This window comes from Drosophila montana, unplaced genomic scaffold (assembly GCF_035044405.1).
Source record: "Drosophila montana isolate Dmon_TW-CO22-7 unplaced genomic scaffold, ASM3504440v1 contig_1761_1, whole genome shotgun sequence".
In the NCBI taxonomy this organism is placed as follows: domain Eukaryota; kingdom Metazoa; phylum Arthropoda; class Insecta; order Diptera; family Drosophilidae; genus Drosophila; species Drosophila montana.
The window spans coordinates 97021-123936 of NW_026996690.1; the positions used below are offsets into that span (position 1 = coordinate 97021).

The window sequence follows — 26916 nt, forward strand, 5'->3', positions numbered from 1 at the left end:
GACCACTTGGGCAACCGAAGTCAGACTTTAGGACCCCCTGGTCGGGCAATGCCAACTCCTTTGGCATGCCGCGCGTGAAAGGCTGCAAAGGATGCAATTTATGACCGGCACAGGCTCATGTAATTGCACGCAATGTCGTTGCCGTTGCCGTTGCCGTCGCAGCCAGCGAGGAGTCGGCGACCTGAATGGGTCGAGTTGGTGTCGGTCACACGAGTTTCAATTTTTAAAAATTATGAAAACAGCAGAGCAAAAAGTGTAAGATATGAAAAAAAAAAACACACACACTGAAAAACAAACAAAGCACCCAGGCCACGTCCTCATCCTGGCTGCTGTTCTCGTCCTGGCCGCATGTGGCGCTGCCTGCCTGCAGCGAGAGTCCATTTGCCACACCAAGTGCCACACGGATCGGTTACGTGGAATGTCCTTTTAATGGACTTTACACACTCACACTCCGCTGTGGACGCAGCGCGTCGCATCCTTTTACAAACCTTTTACGTTGCACTCGTGTTCCGCGCCGTTTGATTGCCGTGAATTGCTGCCGCATGATTTTCATCCTATTCCGCCAGTTTTCTTTTTCTTTTTTTTGCATTGTCCTGCCTCTCTCGCCCTTTAGTTGTTGCCCTCGTCACAGGCACGTCATAATTTCTCTGTGTCCTGCCAGGCAATTACGGGACATCGTAAGCGCAGTGAACAGTTGGAGGACAGCTGACCAGTTGCTCAGTTTTCCAGTTGCCCAGCTGACAGATTCTTTGCGGTCATTAACGGCACATAAATGGAGAAATTTGAAAGGGATTGTATAAAGAAATGTTCACAAAATTAATGAGTTTAAAGGCCTAAAAATGAAAGATTTAATATTTTGATACAATTATTTTTAAGCGGCTATAAGGTCTCTGTTGGCTTATTTGCCATTTGTGTGCCTTTTGTTATAAAGCGACGGCTTTCTAACATTTTAAAATATTTACTATTTTTAAATCTTCTATTCTATTCTTTTATTTTAATTTAAATGCTTACATTGATTTTATGAATTAATTTTATGATTAATTAATCTAATTTTTATGAAATAATTCGCATTTCATACATACATAAACAAAAAAAAAAGGAAAACAGAGATTTTTGAGAAGACACTTTAATACATTATGATATTTATAAATCAAGAATAACACGATTTATCCCTTTGATTTATACAAACTTAAGTTTATGGAATGAGACATATATTTATCAAATATTTGTTGAGTACTTTTTTTTATATGTTACTACAACAAAAAACAAGCATCAAAATAGAAATCCAAAAAATATGCAGCTTCTCCTCTATATATTATATATTTTAAGAAGCTTCCGGTTCTATCTTCAGCGGGACTTGACATTACCTTTAGGATTGCATGTATATATATTTTTTCATATAAATATAAATATAATAAATATATATAAATATAAATAATATATATATATATATATATAGAATAGTAACCCTATTCTATATATTCAAATCTGAAGTAATTTTATTTACCTTGTCCAGCTACTTGGTGCCCAGAGAGTAAAAGCTTCGTTAATATAAAGTTTACTTTAAAGTAATTGATAGAGCATAGTCTTTGAATCAAAAATCTATGATTTCGTTGATTGCATTCATCAAATGTAATATTTTCGCTGTTAAAGCAAATCAAATGAATCATTTGACTAGTATATGAATACCATTTTAAAAAAACCTAGTACAGTCCACTTTATGCATTTATGGCCCTTGGCCCTGTGTTAGTTGACATCTCGTGCAGTTAGTTGGATTGGTCGAGTGGTCAAGTGGAGTCTCCCTGGGCAGCCTGGATGCAATGGCAGTGGCAATGGCGACGGCATTTTGGTAGTGTCAGAGCTGACGCTGAATTTATTACCGGGACTTTATTTATGCGCTTATCGCGTTGCCAGTTGTTGGCCTTAGCACGTTGTCAAGTGTTTATCTTGGCCCGAACCCCGGGCCAGAGCCCCACAGCCGGAGCCAGTTGGAAGCGAGATTCAGTCGAGAACTCAAATGGAACGAAACGAAATACCTAAAAAGCTTAAAATTATATTTATGACTGCAACTAAATCATGCGACGAAAAAAAAAAGATGGAAGAACAGCTAACGCATGTTGTACGAGTATCTGTATCTGCATCTGTGCGAGTATCTACATCTGTATCTGTAGCTGTAGCTGTATCTGTATCTTTTAGGCGTGCTGTGTATCGCATGAATGAGCCTGTCGCATGATTTAGGTGCCATGCCAGAGTCAAATTTGAATAATAAATATTTCATAGTTACAGAAACGAAACGAAAACCGAGAAAATCGAAAGCCAAATGCGTAAAATATTCAAAACGAGTCGCGCACACAGAAATTGTGCGACTAAATCAAAATGTTGTCGAAATAAAACGTTTGAAAATTGAATTTTGGGATTCATTTTTCTTCTTCTTCTGTGCGCTCATCTCCAACCAAATTGAAAACATTTGTAACGGAAATGAAAACCATTTTTGTTCACTCTTCCCCTCCCTGGCTTTGTGGAGGGGCAAAACCCCAAAAACTCGACTCGTTGGCAACTCAGCGCTGGGGTCTGAATTTAAATTAAGAAATTTATCTTTTGAATGCGTCTTTTTTGTTCATTTCTTGTTCCCTTTGTGCCTGCCTTTGTTTTGTAAGTCTTCTTTGTGTTTACACACAACAACAACAACACCAGCAAAAAAAAAAACCAACAGAAATAAAAATCTCTCACCTTCTGGCATATAAAATTGACTATACATTTTTTGTCAGCTCATGTTTTAAGCAAAAAATAAAAAGATTTCTTAGATGTTATCAAGAACTCTTGCCGAAATAAATTTGAATTTATGCCCTGTTTATTTTGCAGCCATTTGGCATGCGCGAAACGAGTCGCATCGACTTGCTTAATTTCATTTCAAAGATTTATTTTAAACGCGCAGTTTTTCACCTTGCGTTCAAACCTCTACCCGCCACGATTTATAGGCAACTTATAGGGAAGATCAGAGTGGGCCCACGCCCACAGCTGTATAAATCAGGGACAACCGACATTTGCATACGAGCTCTCGCTTCGTCTAGATAACTGCCTTAAATTAGCTGATATTTAGAAGTCAATAAAATAAATCTGCCCCGCAAATAATGCCATTTGTCAATGGGACTTTCGTTTAGCGGCTGCAGTATTTTCACAGTTTTTATTGTTTTCAATTGATTTTATTCGCGATTCATGCTAAATTTGTTATTAAAATGTTGAAATTATGTGCTAATGGCAAATCGTTTAGTTCCTCTCACAAACTGTCCAGTTGCCCATATTTATTTACAAGCGCGCATTAAGCTCACGAACCGAAAGCTATTTCTCAAGATTGAATATTGAATGCACATTCGAACGATTTTTAATTGCCCGACTGAACAATCAACTGAATAAATAATTCGTTTTTATTGTGTGAAATAATGCGTGAGAAAATGAAACAGCAGAAAAAACCTCGAACTTACAAAAGTCAAAAAGTTAAAAAATGGAACAGAAACTTAAAACTACGTGATATTTTCTATAAACAACATTTATGCGACTTACGATAGATGCCAAATGCACGCCTTTCAAGTGAAAAGAATATATTTTGGTGTAATTGTGGAGTGAAAAAATAATTCAATTTTTTATTATAATTAGGCCTATCAATGCATAAGGGCACTAACTGCTCATTAACCAATTCATGAGGGTTCAATTATGTATGAAGCATTCGGGAAATGGCGAATAAATTCCACGTTAAATATAAAGAAAATTAAGAGCTGCTTAATAGGCAAAGAATTGATCCATATTTATCTTGAAGCTTTCCAAGGACATTAAAAAATATTATGTGAAAATTGTATTTGTATTGGGTATATTTAAACTTAATTGACGAATGGAGATAGAGTTGGAATAGAAATTTTGTATCATCTTCTTCTTACATGTAACTGAAATATATACTCAGCAATTATCTTCTTCTAGCATCATTAGACATGCCTAGACTTAATTTGATATTGTTCTCTTTGAATAGATTAACCTATTGGCATATACAAGCTTGGTGCAATATTAAATATAAACGATTTGCTAATACTCTTGACTCTCTTAAATATGTTGAGTGTTTACAGAAGAAGAACGTGATTTAAACCTTAATTTGACAGATGGTAAAACAAAAGTACAACATATGAGCATTAAAAATTCCAAATGCATTTAGGTGAGTGCCAGTCGACATATATATGAAAAAATGTGAGTGTGGCTCCTTATTTATGAGTCCTTGTATATGTATTATAAATTACTCTGCGAATGTGTGAGTGTGTGTGCGTGTGTGTGTTTATAATGAATCTGGACTCTGTTGACTGCGTTGATGATATGTGGAGTTGAACCCATAACTGGCGCAGCTTGGATGTATGTCAGTGTGTCTGTGGGGGAACTGAGGCAAAGGATATTTGGGACACTGGCCTAAAAGAACGGGTAGAACGGACGTGCGGTCCAATTTGTGCCATGTGTGGCATGTTGCCCTTTCGCTGAGCCCAAAAAACAAGAACGACAAAAAAGCAAAACCAGATACAGATACAAATGTAGGTGAAGTGCGGCCTCCGGCTGACCGCTGGGCGTTCACCGAGCCCGGGTCGAGCTCTGAACGAATCTCGAGCCAAAGCGGGCGGCATAAAATACTCAAAGGCTCATTTGCATATTCTGCAAGCGGTAAATGTAACAGGGAAAGTGCTGCGGCCCACAGGAAAAGCGACTTTTATGTGAGTTTTAATTCAATTTTTGAGCGCGTGTGTTGGTTTTGGTAATTAACAAAAGAACTTCGAGCGAAGCGTCTACATTTGTTATTTATGCATTTACGGCCGCCATTGTCGAGCCTTCTGACCCATCGCCATTCGAGTGGTTCTGCTGGCGGTGGAGTGATGCGCCCGCCTTGATACCGATACCGATCTAATTAAATGATTTATGAGCTCTGCATAATGCTGAACTATTTTGGGCTTTCGATAAGCGAGCAGCGATGCCGCCTAATCCCCGCCAGGCGCAACTGCAACACCATGCTGCACCATGCCACCGGCCACATAGACCCTCACAGATAAGCGCATAGCATGCGGCGGCAGGCAGGCGAGATATGCTGTTGTTGCACTTCTGGCAATTTACGAGCTCGGATTTTGCATAGTTTCAAATGGCTGTTATACTCGTGCTGCAACACAAATTCAAGCCCAAAGCACAATTCATTTTGCTCGGCCCAACTAACCAAATCCCCAGCGTCGCACCACGGCATACAAATCTGCCGTTTTGCATTTGGCGGCCATATATCATTCTCCAGCGGGTCAACAGAGCCACCCGAACTGCCAGCAGAGAGAAGCCAATGTACAATGGGATTGAATTAGTCAATAAAAATAAGAAAATTCAATTAAACAATAAATAGAATCTTTGGTAGAAGTTCGCACTTGATTTTGTGAGTGTGATAGCTTGCTAAAGGATAATGATTTATTAATTAAATACATTACTTATAATACTACGAATTTATCAAATCAAATAATTAAAAGCAAGTATTGCAAAATATTTTTTATTGTTACTTTTGCATAAATGTGAGCTTTAAATATCTCTTGCCTTTAAATGTCTCATGCCCCAGCCAGGTATTCAAATTCGCAACTAAGACAATATTTTTCTGTTACTTTTTAATTTCTTTTTGAAATTTGTATTCTTCCAAATAAGGTTGAGTTTATCAGCTTTAATTATATTTAGGTAAAGATATTTTTTTACCATGCATACAACTTTTGCGTGTACTCGTTATAAACTTTGCTTAAAAATATATTTGTTTCCTAATAAAAATATATTTTTTCTTCATTGATATGATTTGTTTTTCACCATGGTTCATATTTGTAAGGCCTGGTCCTGGCTGCTAGCCGTTAAATGAGTGGCTCCGCCGAGCCCAGCGCCCGACTCAGTTTCAGTTGGCCGTTGAATGGCACCAAAATTTATGCACATTTTATTGACCAACACTGGGAAAAACACATTTGAGTTGTTGTTGATGTTATTGTTTTTGTTGTTGTTGTTGTTGTTGTTGTTGGCACAACAACATGTCCAAAAGTGGTTTATGGTCGTTGTGGGTGCTCAAGTGGCCATTTTTGGCTTGCCGTCAGTCGGGGGACCTGCATATGCACTCGCCGGTCTTGTCCGACAAGCACTTGGCCGGCAAAATGTGTAGAGCCCTGAATACAGATGAGCATTGGCCCGGCTTAGACCGAGAACTAGCTAAATATGGCTATTTGCGACTTGAGGCATTTGATTTATGCTGGCTGCTTGTGGATTTCTTTAAGCTAATCGCAATTAAAGCCGCTTCTTGGCAAGTCAATGACCTGGGCCAATCGCCAGCAGAGAAATGCGGTTCAAAGTCAAAAACTCAATTAGCTGCTGATGAGCGGCGACACGGGTGGAACGGGAGGCGGGAGGCGAGGCACTCGGAACTCGGACCGTGCCATCGTCTAAAAATAAAAGTACATTAAAAAGCGCAATGGAGTCGACGGGCGGGCTGAAGTGGAAATCTAGTTAAAAGTCAATAACAGACGCCATTAAATGCGCATGAAAATGAAATGAGAACCGCTTGATGAGGCGGCCTGTGGGCTACACAAAGAGATTGGGGGCGCGGTCTCAACAGCAACAACAGTGGCAACCATGCGACCACTTGAGCCGCCGCGATCCAACGTTCATATCAATTCAGTGGAGTAATTTGAACTGACCTCAGAGCAGCCCAGACAAGTTCAATGGCATTTATGCATAATAAAATTCAAGATAGATAAATGGAATTTTCTCATAATATTTGTGAGATAATCAGATATACCTTATGAATGGCAAAACGTTTCTTGTATAAAATGCAGTAGGATTGCACCATATATCATATTGAGGAGTTCCTTAAAAATTTTGTAAGAATAAGAATATAAGAATAAGAATATAAAACGAATGGCGTCTTGATTGAAGAATTAATAATAGAATAAAACTAAGTAACCTTTTAAAATCTCTACCCAGCTATGATAAGCCAAATTTCTAGGTTTCAGTTAAACAACAAATCTCACATTGAAAACATAGGCAACAATATTTTTGAATATTTATAATATCAATAAAAATTTTCTAAAATCTGGTAAATAAGCTGAGCCACAATGAATCGCGCGCTGGAGGATGTAATTCACAGACACGCTGCCAACACGGATCGCATTACAGCTGAGAATACACTGGGCTATGTGGTCTCTGATAATACCACCGGCAATGTGGCGGCCACCTCTTTCGATAATACCAGTGCCCAGGGCATTGTGAAGCACATGAATGGCATTTTGGTCGGCATCGTGCAGAGCGCCATCCGGGATCTGGATCCGACAAACAAGCTCTGCTATCTGCGTGTGCAAACACGCAAATTTGAATATCTCGTCGCACCAGAAGATCTGTTTACTATTACCGTGTTGCAGTAAAAAGAAAAAGATCGATGTTTTGCATTTGAATTTGTTGCTTGCTCTCGATGTTTAATGCCGAGTTTAAGTGTTTGTGTGTGCTGGTGTCCAGTGAATTAAATTTTAAATCAAAAAATATGTTTATATAGAAATATTTTTGTCTCCTCGTATTTATTGAGTTTATTATTTTTACAGTGTTCTGTTGAACTTGAACCCCGGATGAATCGGAAAAGAATGCCTGAATCAACAATACGAATAAGATAGAATACGATATGCAGACCGAAAATCCTTTATAATACCCAAGTGACATTGGCATTATTTATGGCATGGCTTCATTGGGCAGCGGGCACGAAATTTATCCATGAGAATGCGGCCTTCTAATGCGATAATTCAAAAGATTTACTTCTGTCAACATGACCATTTTGTAGACAAACTTGGGGTTGAAACGGCCTTTGACCTTTTTTCATTTTTCTTTGCCATTTCCATCTTGCCTGCCGCAATGGATGCTGCCTGCTATTTTAATTTAAAATGGCAGAGCTCGTAACTCATTTTAACGGCGCACCCTCCACACTCTGTGTGTGTGTGTGTATATACATATATTTGTGTGTGTGTGTGCGTGAACTTGTCCTATTTTTACAGCCCTAGGCCCTTGCAGGGGTTGCTCGCTCGTTACAATAACTTATCTGGCCTTTTTTTACGCCGGGACTCGGCAACGCCATAATCACCACGACGCAGGGGCAGATGAAGACGCTCCTGGGGTGCGCTTTGTACTTATCCATTTTCCATTTCCAAACCCATTCCCATAGCTGTTCGTCCATTCCTTTTCTGCCATTGCTATCTCGAAGCAGTTGTCCATTGTCTTGGGCCGTTTTGTGGTACATACATGATAAAGAAATAAATAAAAATTTATACAGAAATATAACTGCAAAACTTCCTTGAATATAACTGGGTTTTCGTCTCGGTCTCTCCCTATCTATTGTGAACTCTGCCTTGGTGGCAAGGTCGGGCTCATCCTGCCCGTCCAGAAGAGCGCACTTCATTTTATGCAGCGTGAAATTCAATTAATCCATGGACCATTTCTGACGACTTCATTTCAAGAACTCGTCTGTGGAACTCCTTTGTGGGGGGCACAAAGGTTTCGGCGGGCATTCATAATTCATATAGAAATTAGAAACACTCGGAATTATATTCAAATAAAACGTTTTTCTCTGCTCAACTTGAATTTCAAGCTTGCAGGATAATGGCTCACACATATCCTTGACTCGAGAATCCCCTTCCGTCCCTCTAGCGTCCCCCGGGGCGTGTCCCCGCCACATGCATTCAGTTTTCAGCACAGTGCGAGCTGCTCTATGAATTTAATTAAGTTGTGTGACAAACCCAGAAGTGCCACTGCAACATGGAATCCAACAACACACAAACACGATTCATATATGTACATACATATATTAAGCGTATCGTACTTATGAGGAAGGGCCGCAGACCTACACCTCAGCTGCTATACAGCTATGTGCAGACACTTTGAATTGTATTTATGTTAGACAATTTCCCGAAGAACAACAAAAAATATTAATATTATTGCTGATTATATCTGTACAGTAAATTAAAGAAAACTTAATATTATATTAATCCCTTTGTATGAATTCCATTATTTTGTATAATATATACATATATTTATAAATTAACTTGTAAATAAATTTCAGTCATTTTTTTAAACTAAAATCACAAGCATTCGCTATAAAATCACTAAAGTCATAGCTTAAAAATTAACCTAATAGCTAGCTCCTAGGTTTTCCAGAAAATCCCATAATATTTTCTGGTCTATACACTTACTATAAATAAAATTTCACAAAACAAATGAGAGCTGCTGCATTCACGAGCCTGCCAGAAATCAATTAAGTTAATTCAAACGTCGAAAAGCCATAGAAATGGGATTTAAGTGAGTGCCACAAGAAGCAACTGCTAAATATAGAGAGGAACCCAGACAAGGTGAGCGACAGACATAGACTTAGAGACTGAGACAGAGCTAAATGAGCAGCAGAAATCCTCTCACTCAAATGCGCAGGCCAAGCCCATTTTGGCTGGCGCTGGCTCTGCCCCTGCCCCTACACAGAGGAAAACATGCTATGAATCAAAACAATTAAAATTATATTAGAAGTTTAAGTACTTTCTAGTTTCTCCAAATTTGAGCTCCTTTAGCAATTGTTTACTTATTGTAGCAACTGATATCTTTAAAAATAAATATATATATAAACTTCCTATGCGTCACAGCTGAGCAATCCGACCGGTTTCGCTCAGTGCACCCCTACCCGAACCCGTTCCGATGAAATGTTCAATTTTTTCTGACTTGTTCAACCACCAAACATTTTCAGTTGAGACTCGCAACGGCGCAGTCGTCGTCCACGACCTGCGGTGGAGGCCCTACAGACATTTTGTTGCTTTATAAACAGTCGAACGGACGGACGGACGGACGGACGGACGGACAAGCGAGGTGAAGCAGTAAAAACACTACACTAGCCTCAATAATAAAACAACTCAATGAGTATAAAAATAGTTGAAAAAAAGACAAAAAGATAAAAAGAATTAAAAACTTTAAATTTATAAATAAAACCAAAAAGTGAATGACCATTATTGAACTAACAGACATACAAACAAGAGTGATGGCAAGCAGAAGTCACAATCAAAAGAAATCAATACAAATAAAAATATCAGCGAAAAAGTTAATAATATACGTAAATATTAACACAAAAAGACTGAAGGTGCAAATATATAAAACACACAATTGGAATATACACATCATGCATTGCTTCCCTTCCCAAAAGAACATATATACAATTTTCAGCAGTTGCAGCTGTCATGCAATAGATGGCAGCAGCATATTGCATGCGCCATCTATTGGTCGTTGTGCGCCTATGTCAATGTTGGTTTTGCAGTCACTGCACTGCGCAGTTTGACTGCCATTGTTACTCCTTTGGAGTTGTTCTGCAAACTAACAGAGATTCTTCTTTCCACATATGTTAAATGGCCCGGTAGCATATACTATAAGAATATATTTCTCATATATGTATAAAACCCTTCTTTCAGAATATTTACCTGTTATTTACTTTAAGTATTTGGGGTAAAAGACTTGGTAAGAAATTCCAAATAAAGTATATATTATTTAGATTGTCCCATGTTTTTTTAAAGGCTGAGCAGTAACTAATGCTATATGGGTAGGAATATCAAAATCAATTAATGGTATGCCTCTCGGTTTAGATCACATTTTACTTATGTATATCCCACATGCAGTCCATATTGTACAACAACTTTAGTGGGTTCTTCTGTTTTCTGGCTTGTTGTTTACAGAATCTCATTATGTACATGCTAATTAAAGTTAATTTTCTGAAGATTATGAGATAAAGATTTCTTACCAAGCCACTCTTCAAGGTTGACCTTTGCACTTGCAGCCTGCAGTAGCGCAGAGCGCGAAGAAAAAAACAAGTAAAGGTGTTATAGTCCGGACTGCTCGGTTAGCTGAGCATTAAATTTTTGCTCGCTAGTGCTTCTTCTTCCCTTTGCCCCAGGCTTCTATAGATTTCGAGATCGACGCGTTCCGGAGATGCTTCCTTCCGCCTTTCACACACATTTTCATAAAAGCATAAAAACCTTATCAGGATATAAAAAGACAAAGGTTACATTGCCTTCCATTCGGATTTCCCCTTTGCCAGAAGTTGAAAATCAATTATTTAAAACTGGTAGCAGTCAGCTCAATATACTCCAAGTGTAATAAGGAAAAGTGGCTTAAATTTAAATTGATTTGATCGACGATGAGCTAATAAAATGAAGCACCGTTAATCCAACAACTTGTTAAGGGAGGACACACAGGGTACAGCATGTGGCCAATCAAAGATTGCAATTCAATTTCATCCGCTTGTCACAATATGCGGAATAGCGCATTAAACTGAAGAGCGGGTGATGCAACGCGAAGCATTTCATTCAAAATCGAGACAATCGAAACATCAAGATGTCAGTAAACGCGGTTAAGACAACAAGATTGCATCGGGCATCGTTAGGAGCCATTGAGTCCATTGAGGCGAAACAGGCCAACGTGTTGGCATGGCCCACGGGTCGAGGGCAGTTGGCGAGGAAAAACATGAAAATCATCTTTCAACGCGTTGCGCTTGCAGTTACAGTTTGATGGGGCCCAATCGCAATCAGGTGAAGTGGGCGATGCAGGGCCTGAGTGCTGGACGCACATGTGCGAAGCTTGCTGCCTGGTGCCTGGTGCCTTGCGCCTGCTGCTGGCAACCAACAACTGCAAAAAGGCAAAACTGAATACGTTAACTAAAACTGAGACTGAGACTGAGACAGAGACCTTTCCAGCCATTTGCGCTTCACTTGGCATATACTTGCAGTTCAGCTTTTCATTTTGCTGCCGGCGCTGTCCACAAAATGCGCTGCACGCGAGGAGCACGACATGGCGGTGCAGTCGTTTGAGCCACAGCCAACTGGTTTGCTGGACAATGTGCCGCCCTCTCGCCCTGCCATATTTGTAGTGGCATCATGGCAGAAAATAATATTTTATAAAATTAAATATAAATAATTAACATTTATTAAATGTGTAGAACATAATATTTTCCTAAAATGAACTTTAATAAAAAATGCATAATTATATTAAAACATTTTATCATCTATGGATATATTTTTGATATGGTGAGTATTCTTTTACAAGAGAATTAAACAATTGGGATTATTGGAACATTATTCTCTTAACGTTTTTTATAAATTATTTATAGGGATTGTAGAAGAGCCTATGAATTGAATATTTTGTTAATTACTCTTTTAATAGTTTTAAAGTTGAAGAACAAAAATCCAGGTTTGAATCCCAGGCTAGTTTATGGGCATAGTATACTTAGCAGAAAGATAGCACCATTTTTAAAAGTTATTCATCCGTTTGTAACTATATCCTATATATACATAAGATTTTCGATTTGGCTGTCTCAAGGTCTCTTATATCTCTATATATAAAACTGTTTGTCCTGACTGACTGACTGACTGACTGACTGACTGACTGACTGACAGACTGACTGACTGATTGGGGATCAACGCACAGCCCAAACCGTAAGAGCTAGGAAGCTGAAATTTTCACTGTGGTTACTTTATGTGATGTATGTGCACGTTAAGACGGGGTTTCGGGAAATTCCACTCGCAAGTGTGGAAAAATCGCGAAAAACGTTTGTATGTAACATATTTAAAGATCTATGTTTAAATTCATTTAAGGGGTGTTTCACACTTTTTGAAAAATCCATTCCTCCTTGGTGGAAATGGAGGTCAAAGATTTGGTGGGTGACGTTTCGCACTCAAATTCATTTCCAGAGATCTATTAGAAAAATCATTTGAGACGTGTTTCACACTTTCGCAGAATTCAAACTTCTTCGTGGGGAATGCGATTTAAAGATTTTTTGTGCAAAGTTTTAAGTTGTGTCCGATTTGCTTCAAACTTATTTTCAAAGCTCTCAATAAGAACTTAATAAATACTTATTTTAGCGATTTGGGAAATTCCACCCGTAACAGTGGTAACTTGGCGGAAAACGGTTGTATGAAAGTTTTTTGTTTACGATCCGATCGGCCCCAAACTTATTTTCAAAGATCTTTGTTCAAATTCATTTGAGGGGTGTTTCACACTTTTCGAAAAATCTGTTCCTCCTTGGTGGAAATGGTGGTCAAAGATTTGGTGGATGACGTTTTGTGTTCAAATTCGTTTCCAAAGATCTATAAGAAAAATCATTTGAGACGTGTTTCACTCTTTTCGCAGAATCCAAACTTTTTCGGGTGGAATGCGACTCAAAGATTTTTTGTGCAAAGTTTTAAGTTGTGTCCGATTTGCTTCAAACTTATTTTCAAAGCTCTACATAAGAACTTAATAAATACGAATTTTAGCGATTTGGGAAATTCCACCCGTAACAGTGGTAACTTGGCGGAAAACGTTTCTATGAAAATTGTTTGTCTACCGTCTGATAAGTTTCAAAATCATTTTCAAAACTTTTTGAGAACGTTGATTTTTAACATACGTTCCACGGGCAAGGCCGGGTTATACCCGCTAGTATATATATATTTATTTAATTTAATTTAATTTAAATAAATTAAAGAATTATAAAAACTTTGTTGTAGCATGTAGAACGCAAATGAACCTTAGCTCTAGCTCATAGAATACATGATATTGTGCGGAAAATCGTTGAGGATCGAGGCTTTGTCTAATTGGACGTGGAAGATAGCTCTACATTAGGATAGCACCATAGATCAGATCCTCGGAGAGACTCCATATCAAATATCTTTATCAGCTGCTTTTCTAATCGTTTGGTCATCCATTTGTTACCATTGTTAGTTAACTCCATCTGACGCCTGAACCAGAACCAACACCCGCAGTCCAAGCAGCTCGGACCATCAAAGCTGCATCGATACAGTTTCTAGTGGTTCCCCCTTGCAGTTGGATAAGTGTCGTCTTACTCTATTCCTCTGTCTCTTTCTACTCGGCATTGTGTTTTTGTCTCAGTTTGTGTGTCAGCTCTGTGCCTCAGTTCGTTTTGCTTTGGTTCCGTAAATTACACTTTTGATTTTTAGTGGCAGTAAAATAATCGTAAATGTCGTGGTTATTGCGACCGAAAGTGCCCATTTTGAGTGCTGCTGCTGATTCTCAGCTGGCATTAACTGATATTCTCGTTTCGCTCAGTGCAGCGATGTCCGACTGTTACCCGGGTGCTGGAACTGGGAACAAGACTGAGACTGAGACGGGCACTGGCACTGGGACTGGGACGTGCTGCCACTGCACAAGCAGCTCGTAGCCAATGCACCCACTGAGCTGCCTTCCTCTAAGCAAACCCCCCCTCCCTCTCTCTTGGAGCTCCCTCAAGCTTGTTGCTCCCAAGCTGCGCTGCACTTGTTGTTTTTAATAAGTTTCTGGTTGTTGTTTGTCCCGAACTGTTTCTGCTTTTCTTCTTGGCTGTGCTGGACTCCTTTGATGTTTCGATTAAGTTCGGAGTTCGCGTTGTCGAACTGGTTGGTCGGGTCTGCCTCCTGACAGCCAGCCAGGCAACCCGCCATCCTCAGTACCTCAGCTCCTCGCAGCCGTTTGGCTTAAGTTTATGGCCATTTCGTTTGCACTGTCTTTGCAGCAGTTGCCGCACTCGAATTGCCGCTCTGTTGTTCTGCCATTCTGGCTGCTCGTTGAGTTGATTTTCTTAAGCATTTCACCCATTTACCTTTATACTTTTGGTTTTTGGCTTGTGCAAAGCATTTTCTCACATAGCCAACTCTCTCCTAACTGCTGCCACGGCTCATTCTCCTGCTCCTGCTGCTGCTGCGGCTGCTGCTGCTGTGGCTCTGACGCAACTGGTTGCCGATTGCCCATTGCCAAGTTTCCATGTTGCCCGTTGTGGTGGCCCGTTCGCGAACTCACAAATTTCGAATTTGATTTTATTGTTATGATTTCAATTGTTTTCGCAATGTAAACACTGAAGATTTCCAGCATAGAGACGCTATTGCCGATGAGAACATGTCGACTTGCCTACTTCATAATTGCAAGAAAGCTTTCAATAAGAACTTTAATATCGAAAAATTAAATAAATAAATAAAATATATATATATATGTATTTGTAGAACACAATAGGATACATATGAACCCATTGTAGTTGACACAACAAAAGAAATATTTAAATTATTATTATTTAAATATTTTCATTTCAGCAAAATTTGAACAGGCGATTTCTCGCATCTTAGTCCGACGCTCACAGCCCTTCAGGCTTGCCAAGCATACTTATATGATTGTGTTGTTGATGTTCTTCATATAAAATAAACTTTGTAATTCTTATCTAATTATGATTTTATCTTAATTCAAGCAATAGCTAAGAATCCGTCCAGGGACTCATATTCTCTTCTGTATTGCCTCATAATTATTCTGGCTTGTTCCAGATTACTTTCCAGCTTGCGGCGCGGTGACTTTTTACATTTTCCATTTTCCGACACTAGCCTAATTACAATTTTTCGTAAGTCACATCAGAACGCCTAATTTCTCGAAGACAATTATAAACAAGGCCTGTTAGGGCTGATCATAATGCCAAGTTGGGCTGCTAAACGTTCTTAAGAACAGGCCCTCCCAGCGTTTTGAAGGCCGCTTTCCCAACAAAAAGAACAACAAAACGATCGGCGTTAAAATGTCCCGACCAAAAACCAAACTAATTCATAAATCATAAAAATGTGTCATAAAAAATGAAAACAAAATGGAAACAAGCAGAACTGCAGACAACACTAGATACAGAATGAAGCTGCCTTTCAACATGTCCTCGAAGTTACGAGCATAAAAAATGCTCAAGGCGAAAGACTTTTTAGCTAACCTTAGAGCCCAGAGAGATTTGTTTTGACTCCCGGCTGAGGCTTGTTATCTGGCAGTTGCCCAGCCATATCTCTGGTACTGGCATAAAGGACATACGCACACACACACATACACATACGGCTAGACGTGCATGGCATTGTCCTCGGCGGCCGTTCGATTATTGCCGGCGGTAATAAATCATAAAAATATGTTTCACTAGCCCAAAATGCGACGGTTTCATGCCGATCGCCTTCTCTGGTCCTCGCTCGTTACACGGTGGAATTGTAAATGCCTGTAAAATTGCCGAATTGCCTTTTTACCCACCAGCAGCCCCGTAGCCGGTGCTGTTCCTCTGTAGGTAATGCGCAACTGCGATTGGAATTGGGATGCGGCTTGGCTCTGTCACGGGGCTGCTGTTCCTGTTTCTGGTGCTGCGGTGATCGCGCCCTCGAGCATCTGATAACAAAACCACTGGCGAATGGCAAACAAAAGGCCAACAACTTTCTCTTTTGCCTCATATGATTTGGGCCGCATTGATGCTCATGTTGTGTCTCCTGCTCTGACGGTTTTGCATTGCCAAATCTGAAAGATTTTGATTTATTTTTCAAAATACAAACCGAATAAAGAATTATTTGTGTTTGTATTTGTGTGGCTGTCGGCAAGAGGCGCCTGAATTTGTTAGCGATTGTTTTGTTGAGTGTAAAAACTGTTAAGAGGTGAACATTTAAAGAGCATGCTTTATTTAACAAATTTATAATAGTAAAAATTATACAAATATTGCATTTATTTGACCTTTTTGGAGTAAATAAATGGTTGGAAAATAATTTTATGAGAAAAATATATTAATTCAATTAAATATCTGATCTAAATTGTGAAAGGCGCCTTTTGTGAATACTAATAAAAATGCTATTTAATTATATTAAATAAGTACAAAGTATTAAAGTATTTAATTTAAAATTTTTTAAAAATAAAAGTAAGCTTACAATTTATTTAGTTTAATTACCCATTCAAGAAAGACAAAAGTGCATATTTATTGTTTTTCCTTTTAATATTTAATCTTTTAAATATGATTAAAGGTCTTTATTATTCTAGCATTTCCAATAAATACCTTAGATATTCAACCAGCGAGAATTGAGCGAGGCATTAATTAAAATTCTCGAGCTGCACATCGTTCGTCAGAGGCAAATGCGCATCGCATTTATTGCTCTCATTGGATGGCGATGACTTCATTGCCATAGTACATATGTATGTGCGTATGAGCATATACTAGTATATTTGTCAGGCCTGTACTTGTGCATATGGCTGCTACTCTTTCTCCATTTCGGAGCCAACATGATATACTACAAGCAGATGATTTAATGTGACCGCATATTGCGCAGGCACTTAAGAACCCGAGCTCAAAACGGGTCCAAGTGCAGGCGTTCCACATATGGTTCAATTCAAGCATCCGACCTCAAAGAGCTGCCATCTTGAAAACTGAACCGAGATGAGCGTAGTGCGAGCGTTGAATTATTTCAAAAAATATTCGTAGAATGCAAGAACTTTGCAGTTGTATAACAAATGTATTTTGAACAAGTTTATATTTTTAAATAAATAACCAAACGAGACTAGAAGAATTAGTGCAGTATAGCTTGTCACTTGAAGAGATTACTAACGTATATGTTTCTTTTTTATTACAGGGCAATAGAAGCTGTTCCCAGGCTGTAAATCAGAGCGGCAACGAGCTGTGGCATAGCAGGCATAGCTCATCAAGATGCTGGCCAAATCCGCAGTCAAAACAAATCGTTAAAATGCCATAAAAAGCCCATATGCAGCCGACATGGGCAGCAGGAGAAGCAAATGCATTCGAATAAAATTTTACCACCGTTTCCTCAAACATCATCAACATCAAACTAACGGCGGCAACATCCGAGCCACCTCATAAAAGTAACGATGTCTATGAAAAAAAGTATCTGATGGATACAAGCAGTCGCATTCGCTGTCGCGGTCGCAGTCGCAATCGCAGCCTCCGCTGAGATGAGAGTTTGAGGGGTATCAAAATAATTATGGCATACGTCACGGAACTTGGGTTTTATGTCTTTTATATTGATTGTCATCATGTCACACTAACAGATCGTAAAAAAGTCGTAAAACCCATAGCCCGGGCCAAACAACTCACTCGAGTGCAAAAGCAAATGAACGCACGACCCGCAACTGCACTCAAATACCAGGATCAGGTTCTGGCTCAGGCTCAGGCACAGCCTCAGCTCGCAGGACACTCCAACCCCCGTGCAGGATGCTGAAGGATCGTCGGCCGCTTTGAGTGATTGTTGAGCTGAGCGCCTGGCGACGAGTGGCGAGCGGATTCGGGAGCGCGTTTGCTTAAGTGGCGTCAAGTCGTAAAAAGAACATAAAATTTGGGCCTGGCGCTGGTATTAACCGCAATTTGTTTATATAGTTGTTAAAATGCCATTTTGGCTTGTTCTATTCTGCTTGGCATTTAATTGTCGGCTGCCGGTATTTCTTTTTACGACCACACAAAGTGGGCAAACCTAATAAAATTTATTTTTACGACAATTTAAATGGTTTCATTTCGAATATGCTGAGAGTGCGACCGGGCACTGGGCGACACAACAACAGGTTGCTGCCGAGGTTTTCTCTTAAATAAGTTCAGAGATTTTAAATTTATCTTATGCTTCAAGTAATCCGTTAATCCATAGAATATTTGAAATGAGCTATGGAACGTACGCAAAACAGATTATTGTTGAGTATCAAAAGTTATAAAATGTTTGTATAATTAATTCTGCTTATCAAATTTTAACCATACATTAAATTTTTAATTTACTACAATACAAAAGCTTCAAATGTTTCAGATCAGTAAATAATTATTTTTAAATTATTAGATTGAACATTGGTTAAATGCACTGTAAATATTTAAAACTAATTTAAATAAAATTACAAATTATTAAAATGATGTATAAATTTGATTGTTAAACTCAACTCGACTTAACCGCTTAAAATGCAAACACAATTTATCACTTCACCTTTAACGCGACCACAATAAAGGCAAACAATATTTTGGTCGACTCGAAAACCCGCGCAGATGATGACTTAATCCCAAAAACCACAAAGTGGCTCAACAGTGCCGGCGCAGCCGCAAACGGCTCATTACGAGGTCAAGAATCAATTGCAGTTTGAGTCCAAACACCAAACGGAGAGGTGAAACGAAACTAGCCGCCTTCTTATGCAAAATGGTAATGGCCAGACAAAAGAGCCGCCGCTGGCTGAATGGGCACAGGGAGAGGGTGAGGCAGAGGCAGCGGAAGCGGGAGAGCAACAGTCGGACATGGAATGAAGACATTCGTTACAGTTAGACTTACCTACACAATCCTGCCCTGCGAATGAACCCTTGGACTCGTTCGTCAAGCAATTGGCAGCATTTGCATTCGACCCTGAGTGCCTATTCGGGCGCCTGCTCATCAAATCCAGCCAAATGGCGCTGAGTCCTTTAGCCCGGCTAATTGAGCATTTTTCGTTGACTGCGATAGCTCACGGTTTTGCCTACTTGTTAGCCAGCTGGTTAGCCGTGTCCGCCCACCTGGTTACCTGGCATTGGCTTTGTTTTAGCCGCCGCCATGAGCTGGCGAGTGGGAAGTGGCACAAACTGAAATCCTTTTTCACTTTCCATGGCCGGCGCTTGCGAAAACGTGCAAAGTGGGTGTAAACGGATCGCGATGATGATTGTTTATTGTAATTTTTATGACTGCTTTGCACACAAGCACGCCAAGGCGCCGATGATGATGACTGCAGCCCAGTCAGCCTAGACCCCGCCTGCGCCCCCATTGGCCCAAAGGGTAGTTTCCCGTCTCAGCACTTACACCTCCCGCTGTCGTTGCCAGCACTTGAAAACTTTCTAATTAAGACATTTCAATGATAGCCGAGCTGTGAGAATTGATTTATCAATCGGGCTTACCTTTATATACTTTTAATGCTGGGAATATTTAGATGTCAATAGAGGCTTTTATATCTAGAATGTGTTTGGCTTAAAAAAGCAGCGTTTTGACTAAGTTATGAGAGTTGGCAGTCTAAAAGGCGCTTTAGTTTAGAACTTGTCTTCAAAAATCATCAATTCTGTCAAGGTAAAGGGTTGAGCTTAGATTAATTTCAACTTTATATTATTGCTAACTATTGAATTACTTAATACATTTTTTAATTACAGAAACTAAACTAAATTTTATTTGTACACCTATTTAACCTAACTATCAACTAAAAGCTGCTTTTATCTTTTTGCTGACTAAACATATAAATAGTTCCATAAATCGCTATGCCCTAAGATGGGATGTGGGCATTAAATATGCTTTGGCGATAAATAAATTTATTTTTGTTGGCAAAGATAGTTTTATTATTGTTAGCCTTGTCAACATAATTGTCTTATTGACTTGTAGATGGCATCTATTTATTTTATTGTTGTTTTTAAATAACTAGCCATTTAGCCGCTAGACTATTGTTTTTCTTGTCCATTCAATAGATCATATATAGATGAGACTGCCAGTATTCCAACAGACTTAAATCAAAATTGAACTTTGCACAATTAAGCTAGGTTAAAAGAGATTCTTGTTATTATATACATTTAATTTTATTATTCAGTTTTAATTAATTTGCCATAGTTAATCAAGAATTGGCTTTGATAGTCATCTATCAGTCCAACTGGCAATCATTTTTTAAGTGCAGCAACTGAGTTGCCACAAGTCCAACATGCAGCAATTAACTGGCTCGGATTGGCGACTGGTACTGGCACTGTTAGTTGTTGGGGCTGTCTGTGGTTCTGGTTTGCTTTATGGCCGCGATGGCGATGATGGAGCGAGCAGCTCACCGGAGCAGCAGTTGAGAGCATAAATTAAGGCAGCGTTTATGAAATGGCGCTGGGGGCGTTTATGATGCATTTTTAATTGACGTTCATTTGAAGAAACGCGAAGAACGCTTCAATTCAATTACGCGCTGCCAGCTGCAACCCACACTCTGCCGCTCGCTTAGCCAGTCGCAGCTGCAGCTAGCTTCTGCTGCGACTCAAACTCCAGTAACAACTGCAACTGCAACTGGAACTGCGAGTCTGACTGCGGGCCATAAAAGGCGCTCGCAACGGTTTTGGGCCAAATTGCCACTTTGTGTGCAAATTTGAAATGTGGAAATGCTGGGCATAAACATGAAAATAGCGCTGAACAATTGTTGGGCCAAACTCGAGACTCGTATCGCTTGCATGCAATCTCTGGCAAATATTTTAAACGATGCAGCTCGTCAAGAAATCAGCGAGGCAGCCGCAACTGGGGGCAAGCAAGCGCGTGGCACTTACCTTGCGGGCAACTGGGGACTGTACGACTTGGCTGCCTGTTGGGCTTGCTCCTGCCTGGACACGCCCCGTTTCGCCGCACGCCCACGCTGATTCATGCAGGTTGGCAATTACATTGCCCCAACGTTGGTGGCAAACGGGCTTCTAACTCTCCGGCTCCTAGCTCCTAACGAATGCACGCCCAATTGTTGCACATCCATTGACAGTCGATCGCTCGGCGGTCGGTGGCACGTCAACTTATTCATTAATTCATCAAATTGTCCCGTGCCCCCCTAAGCCCCTCCATCGTGGCCATTCCGTGCCATACCCCACACGATTTATTTGCGATGCAGAGTCGCATTCGCCGTTGAATCGTTGAATCGTTGATAGTCTTAATTGGCTTCGTTTCTTCGTTTCGATTGCATAAAATAATCGTTAGAAAACGTGTTTTGCTTAATTGGAAAATTTGTATGTCTTGCCCGTCTCCACTCCGTCTCCGTCTCCAGTCGCGTCCCTGTCCTGCTCCACGTCTACGGCTTAGTCTTCCTCTTGGACCTGCATGGCATGCCGGCCCCTCCGTTTATTGATTTTCCACTGCTTAATGAAGAAAAATGCCTATGCCCAGTTCGCAAACAGCTACATTTAACTAACAGCACCTTCAGAATGCTAAATTTCTATCTGTGCATAAGTATACATAAATATTTATTTTCTTTTATTTGCTTTTTTGCAAACTACAAACAACACTTACGAAAATATTCACAGAGCATAAATCATAGGAAAAACATATTTTAATATATTCACATTAGAGTAGGTTGACAATGTTTTATTCAAAAAATAAACAAAAATTCTTTAACCATATAAATAAAAAAAAATATTACCCCTTGTAGTATTTATTATTAGTATTGACACAACACTAAAAAATTAATAAAAATAAAATAAATATTTATGGCGATAAAGATATAACTTGTGTTTCCTATTTTACAAAATATTCAAGTATATTATCTATAGCTATGGGATGCGGTAATATTTAAGAAGCAATTAAGAAAAAACATAATTAGGGAGAAAATGTTTTTATATATCGTGTTTTCATTTTTGTTAACATGAACATGGCCCAGGTACTGAAAAACAGGCCGAAGGACACTACCTTCCGGTATAAAACAATTGAACAGTATATAAATTTTCAGATTTTCGGAAAAAATTATTATTTAAATTTAGCTTACTTTATTTAATGTTTAAAATCATGTCACTCTTCTTTGAGTTATTACAAAATTGAATAAAATTTAAATTAAAAAATGTTCGGAAAAACACTTGAAATATAATTTACCTTAATATCAAATATGCCGTTTACTATTGTAGTATTTTATGGGCTCAAAAGTCGACAAATAGTTTAAAGGAGATATGATAATGTTCAACTTTACAGCCATCCGCTATTCTGGGATATTTTGTAGGGGTCGTGGAGAAGGGGCTTTGGTATTCACACACAAATCGGCGTTAAGTTTAAATCCGCAAATATTTATAATTCCGTATTAAATTCATAATGTAGAATGTTTAATGCATAAATACATAATAAAATTTTATGACTTTTACCTTATCTTGTCACACAAAAGCAGCAACAACAACAACAACAACAACAACTACAACAACAGCACCAACAATAAAAACAAAAACAATAATAAACTTTCATTTAAAAATGAAAGAGGAAATTTTTCACCCACCTTTTGTGGGCCGCTGCATTTTACGAGTATTTTATTGTGCTGCCTGCAACAACACACACACACACAACGTGGCACGTTGCAAGTGGCCAGCAGTAGGCGATGCACGTGCAAATCGCAGGCGCCACATGCGGCTGCACCAGCTCCAATCCGGCGACGTCGATGTGGCGTCCAATTCCTGCGCCAATCGAGCGCCAAACAATTTGTCATTTTTTTTTGCGGCGGGTGCGGGGCTTGCGGACTGTGCGGGTTGCAGCGATGATCAATGCTTTGAATTATGATGAGGATTTATGCTTGACACTGTCGCACTGTGGCAGATAGTGCCGGACAGCTGAACAGTTGGACAAATGGATGAATGGATGAATGGATGAATGGACAAACATTTACAGCACTGGCTATGGAACTGCTGGCTGCGGCATTGGTGCTTGTTTTTATGGCCGCCACTTCCCTTCGTCCGCATCAATCGAAGCCAGATGGAGACGAGCTGGTGGGGAGCTCCCGCTCCTCCGAAGCGACTGCCCGCTGCTCTATGATTTATTAAGTGTTAATAAAGAACTTAAATCCGTTGGCTTGCATTTCGTATTCCCCGCATACATTCTCATTCACTCTCTGTTGTGCCCCGTTTTGTGGCACCGGTTACATTCGCTGCCATTACAGGGCCTCGCTCAGGATTTCCTTATCAATGCATTCCATATTCGCCGCGGCGCTGATTTCATTTTTGCTCCCAGCAATTTCGCAATAAAATTTCGCCCGCCTGCAAATTAAAATTGCAATGTAATTGGTTAATCCATGCGTACATTATGCTCCCGTTTCCACAACCCCTGCGAATCTGCAGAGGAAGTGCGCACAAGTTGCGTTGTTTTTTGGCTGGATTTCATTTCGGGCTCCTTTTTTTCAACTCGAACCTACTGGGGGAATACTTTCCACGATGGGTTTCATTGAATTGAAGATAGAACTGATCAACTCTTAACTATATACCAAGCGAAAAGAACAAAAAATATAAATAAATACATACTATTAGTAAGTCTTTATATTGTTGGGAAATGTAGGTAAACAATAAAGTCTTTTTTTAAGCAAAGCTCTCTTTTTGCACTTTGGCGATTCTTCTGATACTATTCCAAAGCTGGATTTGCATACAAAGCGAACGCATTACCATATGCGCCCCACTCCCTGTCCACAGTAGCCGCGTATGAAATTTACGAGTGCTACCGCTCAGATGCAAAGGGAGATATAGCTATATACAGATATATATATATAAAGGGGGTAAAAGAGGGAGATTGAGCACGGCCCATGTGAGAATTGTGATCAATTTGGCTGACCACCTTCCAGATGCTACTGCAACTGGGCGCCGCACCTGATGATGAATGGCATTTTAATGCACGAGCTCATTTCGCGCTCGGTGTAAGTACATAGCTCGCGGGGCATTTAGACAGCTAATTTAATTACCACACCCACCCACTGTTTAATTGGCCCATAATCGCTCAAAACGAGCGCCGGCGCTGATTGCCAAGCATTCGATACATCGAGACGGCCATTTCGTCTAGCTTATAGACATAGACAACGCACTTGTCTCGACATCCGCATATCTGTATCTGAATCTGAATCTGTATCTGAATGTATCTGCATCTGTGTCTGGCCGATTGGGTAGGGTTGGGCTTGTTGTGCTGTGCCTGCCACTTACGCAGCTAATAAAGCAGCAATTTGGCAGCTGACGCCGCTGCCGACGCAAACAAAACATCAAAAGGCGAGCAGCCCTGCTGCCCCCCACCCTGCACGGCCCAACCTAACATCAAACGCCAAATGTGCGGAGGTTTATTTACAAAAAAAAGAGAAAAAAATTAAATAAATAAAATAAAAGCTTGTTGCAAGTACAAAACACTCGATCGCTGGATCGCTTCGCCCTTGTTTATGTGTGCGTCTGTCTATAAAGAGATTCGGAATTTCGGCTGCTGGCGCTCCAGTGTGCCCACACGGCACCTGTTGGATGTTTTGAAGGGCGCTGTTATCGCCGCTGCACAGATTTATGCCAACAATCGTTCAGTTTTCAAAGTCAATACTTTTACCGTTGCAATTGGCTTTGAAGCGGCCGCCGTCGACATTTTTATGAGCCGACAATTGGGCGAATTTGATGCATTGCCAGTGAAATGGGCTCTAAACTCACCACAAGTGGACTCCCGCTGGCTTCCAATTGATTAGCTTTAGTTTAAATAAGATGAAAAGCAAATATATAAGCAAAACAATAAGTACAAATGTTGCTCAAAAAATATTTTGTAAGCCTGTTACTACTCTAAATTTTGATTTAGACAAAAATATTTATTTATATTATCTTATTCCAAATAAATAAAAAAATCCTTTATTTAAAGTCAAGTGAAAAAAATGAAAAACATTAAACTCTGTGCATCTATGAAGAGTTCAGGTTATATTTGATTTTAAATAATATTGTGTATCAACCATATTTACACCATATTTATTTTGTATGTATAAATATATATGTAAATTTGTATGTCTGTAAATGCACAGACTTCATTATTATATATTATTTATAGGAGGGAGAAAGACTTTTATACATATATATGTATATATATATATATATATATATAGATAGAGAGAGAGAGAGAGAAAGAGAGAGTTGAAAACATAGAATGCATGATTTGATATTAAGACTATAAACGGAAATAAATTTTCTTAAACTCACAATTACAATCAAAGCACGAGAGAATGAAGGTCTTATTTGAATTCATGAGAATCGCATAGAAGCGCAATAATAAATGGCTAACAAGAAATTTGCATACAACCCTTTTTAATTGATTTTCCACATTTGCGGGTGTAATTTTCACTTACAATTAATAAGCAAAGATGCTAGCTTACGGTTCAATCAATCAGTCAGTCAGTCAGTCAATCCCAAGGAAACCTTAAAGCTTGCGGTTTAATCAATCAGTCAGTAAGTCAGTCAAACAGTCAATCAGTCATGACAAAAAATGTTATATATTTGTTATTTTATTTTATTTTACTTTCATCCCAGCTAAACGATTTTAAGTCCATCAATTGAATTCTTTATTTTGATGAACTTATAAGACAATCATGACCTGATAATGCTTACATAACCAATTGTGCAACCAACTGGCGCCCGAGCAGGGACCCAGCAGAACAACAACAGCATCCACTGAACTGGAGCTCACACAGGGAACAGCAGTCGCATCCCGACAGCAGTCACATCAGCAACAACAGCAGCAACAACAGCAGCAACAACAACAACAACTAAGCCAGCAGCAGCCACATAACGTACCAAGTTTGAATATACTCGTAAGATTCCTGAGTATATTAGGTAGCAAAATTTTTACGAGCTCATTATGGCTCATTTCGGCGATTGTTGTGATCCTTTTATGCGCCTTCGAATGGCTTCAAATGGTTATGAGGCTATTCTCTGTCTGTCCTGCTCGACCGCGTTTCGCACTCATCCTGTAGCTACAGCAACTGCTGCTGCTGCTGCTGCTACTGCTACTGCTACTGCCAGGACGACTGACGATATTTAGTTTGCAGTTGCGACTGCGATTTTTACTTTTGGCTGCCGTTCTTTACGTTTCGTTTCGTTTCGTTTCGTTTGGTTTGGTTTGCTTTGGGTTTTCGTAATTTTTGTACTTTTTGCTTGGCTTTCCGCTCATGTTACTTGGCAGTTTGTTGTTGGTCCTCGCACATTTGGGAAAATGTCGCCGTCTGTCTGTGCGCCTGTGTATGTCTGTGTGTGCGTGTGTGTGTGGACATCCGTGCGCTGTGTGCAAGTTTTTGTATCTTTTCGCATGTTGTTGATTTTAGAGACTTGGCAACGAATGCCAGCGCCCGCTGCCGGGGGCGGCGGCACAAAAGTAAATTTCTTCTTATAATAAGTTTATTTTGCAAACACTTGTGGCAAGCAACTTTGTTTGTTCGCTCGTCGGTTTTGGCCTCTAATCTACGAGCCGTTTGTGCGAATGTGCAAACTTTGACAAATATTTGCAAAAGTTTCGCAACCGAACGCCACGATCTCTTTGCATTATGCATATGAATTTATTACCATCAATTTGGAGACGCATTAATAACGCATCCCAAATATGGAAATATAGATACATTTAAATGCCGAATACTTAAGAGAAG

The 26916-nt window shown here is 39.6% G+C and overlaps 1 protein-coding gene and 1 long non-coding RNA gene across 2 annotated transcripts; one reads left to right on the top strand and one right to left on the bottom strand.

Annotated features, from left to right (window-relative positions):
* The first annotated feature begins 7032 nt into the window (after window positions 1–7032).
* LOC135440977 (dynein light chain roadblock-type 1) lies at window positions 7033–7857 on the top strand. Its single transcript, XM_064700405.1, has 2 exons — window positions 7033–7563; window positions 7620–7857. The coding sequence occupies exon 1, from the start codon at window positions 7140–7142 to the stop codon at window positions 7443–7445; it is 306 nt and encodes a 101-aa protein (XP_064556475.1). The 5' UTR covers window positions 7033–7139; the 3' UTR covers window positions 7446–7563; window positions 7620–7857.
* Window positions 7858–22806: 14949 nt separating this feature from the next.
* Window positions 22807–25089, bottom strand: LOC135440999 (uncharacterized). The gene is made up of 3 exons (XR_010438382.1): window positions 24947–25089; window positions 23380–23748; window positions 22807–23312 (listed from the first exon to the last, which is right to left on the bottom strand). It is a non-coding gene; the product is annotated as an uncharacterized LOC135440999 (long non-coding RNA).
* Between the last annotated feature and the right edge of the window lie 1827 nt (window positions 25090–26916).

Coding starts and splice junctions, on each gene's coding strand:
- LOC135440977 (XM_064700405.1), top strand. CDS start 7,140: ATGAATCGCGCGCTGGAGGATGTAATTCACAGACACGCTGCCAACACG.